Below are 4,711 nucleotides of genomic sequence, written 5' to 3'. Positions count from 1 at the left end.
TGTAAAGATAGAGAAACTGAGGGAAACTTTGTATTGAAGTAGAATTAGGATTTCTCCAGTTTAAATTTGAAGATATCCTGTTTCTTATTTCTGACAGAGACATAACATCCAACAGAAGAGATTATTTGACCCAATTCTAATCTTTTTTTAATTGCCTTCTTAAATTGACTTTATATAAAAATATGTATAGAGTATTCCTCTGAAATTTTCGATTGGTTAAAAAAGCAATAAGCACATAATCATGTGCCTGTTGGGAGTTATAGCCTCAATAGCATTTATTACATTATAAACTTAATTACAGAAGGGATCTGTTTATGGTTCTGAACTTTCCCAGGTCCCGAAAATTCAGTCAATGCTTGTGAGTTCCCTGAGGCCTATGAAAAATATAGAGCCTATAAACCTCTCTCACTGTCACAACTTTTAGATGAAGTCTATTCTTAATCATATAGGTGTGGTTAGTATACTTCCACCTATAAATCCATACAGAATCTGTTATTTTGTATCCATATACTGGATATTCTCCAGCATAACTGCTGAATATCTTTTAATATGTCAGTGTAGTAGAGTGGAAAAGGCCCTGAATGTGGGATTAAGGAAGACTATGGTTAAATTTTCTCTCTTTGATATTTAAAAATGATGAGGCCTTGGTTAAAACACAAACTCTTTGAGCTCTGGTTTTCTTATCAGTAAAAATGGGGAAGATATTATTTATTGTATGAAAGCTGGCTTTAGAGTCAGGAAGACCTGGATTCATCTTCTCTGACAAATACTGGCTCTAGACCTTGGACACATTCAATCTCAGTGTTCAAGGTAACTTTCTACAACTCTACTTTCCGGAGGAGGTACTTCATCCACAGATGGAGTTTACATTCATATCAGAATTTCCTACATGAACAAAATCATAAGTCTAGCCCTTATTCCTAGCTACTTCCTAAGTCTTTTGGGTTTCAAATGAGATTATGAATGTAGAACATTCTATTGAAAAAAAAGGTCATTCTCATGCACAAATAACAGAAATATGATTGTATATGAAACTCATCATCACTGTTACATGTTTCATTTCTCAAAGTATTTTATACAATTTAAAGCTCTACATAAATACTAGTCTTTATTTATTATTTTCAGGTCTCAGTACTTGAAAGAGTCATTTTTCTCAGAAACTGTTACCTTAAAAAAAAAAACAAAACTATTAACTAGTCCTTCCCTGCCTGGAATTGTGACAGTATGTGTTTTACTTCTGACCTTATGTATTGGTTCAGGAAAACTATGGATGCAACACCAAACCCCCTTGCCCTCCTACAACCCCTTGCAATAGCATCAGAATTCACCTGAAGGTATCCCTTTTGGTCTGTGTTTATTTGTGGAGAACTGGGTAGATTCAGAAGCTGAAACATAAAGATGGGCTGGTGGAAAAAAAAAAAACATAAGCCAATGGCTAATTAGCTGGTGGTTTACCTAAATTCTTTGATAGTCTGAATCTCCTGGCCCCACTCAGATACAACAGTGTAGAAAACAATACAGAACAATGCAACCTATAATGCCCACAACTAGATAGTAAATTCTGTGTCCTGTTCAATCTTTGTTTCCCCCTCACCCAGTAACTAGCACAGTACCTTGCACATTGAAGTGTTCAACAAATATTTCTTGAATCTCAATAAAGCATAATTAAACAGACTAATACATAGGAATATATACATGTGCACTTGCACATACACACATGCATATACACCTCTTTGGGGTGAGGGAACTCTAGATGGTAAGTGCCAGATTACCACTGGCAGTGAGAGCAAGATGTTACCACTGGAAGAACTCTCATTCTTAGGGCCTGGAGCTGAGGATAATAAGCTACTATGAAAAGCTGAAAAAAAAATCATAAATTTTAAATAATGATGGATTCATAAATGAGTTAAGCCATATTGTGTTAACGTTTTTCCATAAGATCATTGGGGTAGGGCCAAAGTTACCGTAGATATAATTGACTCCAACTCTTTTACTTTAGAGATGTAGAAACTGAAGCCTAGAAAGGTTAAGTAATTTGCCCAGAGTCACACAGTTTGTAAATGTCAGAGGCAGAATTTGAATCCGGGTCCTTCTGATTCAAAGTCCAGCATTCTTTCCACTCTAACAATAAGAATATATGCAAAGAGGGGGCAGCTAGGTGGCACAGAGGATAGAGCACTGGCCCTGGATTCAGGAGGACCTGGGTTCAAATCTGGCCTCAGACACTTAACACTTACTAGCTGTGTGACCCTGGGCAAGTCACTTGACCCCAATTGCCCAGCAAAAAAAAAAAAAAAAAAGAATATATGAAAAGGTCATAAACTAACTCCTTTTAGACATACCCAAAAGGTATCCTTTGCTTAGCTTCTCTTTTGTTCTGAATGGCAATAATATTAAGAAGTAAAATAGTGCTTTCCTCCAAAGTGTCTATAACCATTTCCTTTTTGAAAAAACTCTTAATAGATTCCAAAGAGGAAAAAAAACATACATAATTAAAATTAATTTCTATAATAAGTTAGTTTTCACTATAAGAAATAGCACTTGTAAGACTGCCATGTCTAACAGAGAAAAGCATGTTGCTGTTTTACTCCCTTGCGGGCAGGCACCATGATATGCTACTTAGTAATGTTAAGAGAGAACATGCTGGTTTTTTTTTTCATGGCGCCGGCGCAGCAGGGATACCGGCTTCAGGACGTCGGGTCCAGGGGCGACATGTATTACAAGTTCAGCGGCTTCACCCAGAAGCTGGCTGGGTCTTGGGCTTCGGCCGCCTACAGCTCGCAGGGTTTAAAACCAGTGGCACCCTCAGAAGCACCACCTATTATATTTGCTACACCAACAAAATTTGCCTCAGAGACAACTACCTATGATTATGCTGGGAAAAACAAGGTTCCACAGCTGCAGACATTTTTTCAGAAATCTGATGGTATACCTGTCCACTTGAAATATGGCCTACCTGACCAAATGCTCTATCGGACCACCATGGCTTTGACCCTGGGAGGGACCATCTACTGCCTGATAGCCCTCTACATGGCTTCACAACCCAAGAATAAATGAGTCAAAGTTCACAAGACTGATTTATTAACCAGAGTTTTGGCATAAAACCCTTTGAATTTTCTGTTTTCCTAATTGCCAGTGAATTCACTGACCTGTGTGGTTTATATTCTTCAGACAGAATTTGAAGGCTTATCAATAAGTGAATGTTTTGGTTAGTTGGTTTGTGAAAATAAATGGATTATCAGAGCACATTAAAGAGTTAGCTATTATTTAAACAAAGGTGATGATGCCCCTATAATTTGGGCTCCCTTATCTCTCCAGAGGTTGGCAGGCTGGCTCATTAACAATTCACTTGATGAAGCCACCAGGGATTTGTGGTGCCTTTCAGAGGCCCCTCGAGAAAGACAGACTGCAAGTAGGGGAAGCATTTCTGTAACCAGATGTGCTGACTGAGGAATGGGGGGGGGGGGATTCACTGAAGCCAGAACCAGTGACAGGAAGTCCTTTGCCTTCCTGGTGCCAAAAATCTGTTCTTTCTGACACCACAAATTTCACTGGGAATTTAATTAGCTGTTAATTTGGGGAAATTTTTCATCTTGCAGCATGCTGTTCATAGAAATTTTTTTTGTTAACTATCCATATACCCATAACTTTGCCATGTAGTTTCAAAAGGGTTATATGCCTGATCTCTGGCCTCTTTAAATATTCCAGAGATGAAGATTCTGTATTTATTCCATGGGAACAGAACAGCTCTTAATAAAGTTTTGCACTTTGGACTGGACTGTTGTACAGTTCATCTCTCCTGGCGATTCTCCTTTACTCTTGTTAAATGCTCTAGCTTTAAGGTATAATTTATTTTTGCTTGTGGAATAAATACATGAATGAGAAAAAAAAAGAGAGAACATGCTGGGATACTGCATAATACAAGCTACACTTGTATTTAAACACTTGTGGAGAACACAATAAATGCGTGTCCCAGACAAATAAAAATATCTTTAATCACTCAGGAGCTAGAGAATGAGAAAGTATATCAAAAGCTGCCTTGAGTTCGTGAATTCTTAGCAATAAGATAAAAGTTGATTGGCTGTCTACACTAAGACCTACACAAATATGGTAAATCCAAAAAGTGAACCAGCCCTGCTCAGAAACAGAGAGGTAAAGATTTCTATGCTGTGTCAGGGCCAGGAGTGATTAATTGTACTTCCAGCCTGGGAAGAGTAAGAAGAGGAGGAGGAGGAAGAGGAAGAGGAAGGAGGGAAGAAGGGGAAAGGAAGGAGGAGAAAAACAGTAACTTATTTTCATAGCATCATATATTTAACTCTGGACTGGACCTTGGAAGCTACTGTGCCCAATTCACACATTTTACAGATAAAGAAAATTTGCCCCGAATAGTTGAAAAGACTTCTAAGAGTCACCCAGTTAGAAAGTGCCTGAGAAGGGAATTAATCCAAGCTTTCTTTGACTCCAAATCTAAGGCTTTATGCAATACACCATAATACCTCAGTAACTTTATCATTTAGCTCATTTAGGAAATTTTAAAAGGTTCATAATAAAGTAAGGAGTCACAGTAATTTGGGACACTATGGGACTAATCTCCTCTGTCTCCAAAAGATTGGCTATGTACTCTTCAAGTCACCTTCCTCCAGTACTGCAGAAGGTTTCTGAGCCTAAATAGGCTTACACCTCATTGGAGAGAATGAGATTACTATAAATT

The 4,711-nt window shown here is 37.9% G+C and overlaps 1 protein-coding gene across 1 annotated transcript; it reads left to right on the top strand.

Annotated features, from left to right (window-relative positions):
- Positions 1-2,656: 2,656 nt before the first annotated feature.
- Positions 2,657-3,393, top strand: LOC122735043 (cytochrome c oxidase subunit 7A-related protein, mitochondrial-like). The gene has a single exon (XM_043976291.1). It carries the CDS (start codon positions 2,659-2,661, stop codon positions 3,055-3,057), a length of 399 nt encoding a protein of 132 aa, XP_043832226.1. The 5' UTR covers positions 2,657-2,658; the 3' UTR covers positions 3,058-3,393.
- The last annotated feature ends 1,318 nt before the right edge of the window (positions 3,394-4,711 follow it).

This window comes from Dromiciops gliroides, chromosome 1 (genome assembly GCF_019393635.1).
Source record: "Dromiciops gliroides isolate mDroGli1 chromosome 1, mDroGli1.pri, whole genome shotgun sequence".
Taxonomy (NCBI): Eukaryota; Metazoa; Chordata; class Mammalia; order Microbiotheria; family Microbiotheriidae; genus Dromiciops; species Dromiciops gliroides.
This window is presented reverse-complemented; position numbering and strand designations above follow the sequence as displayed.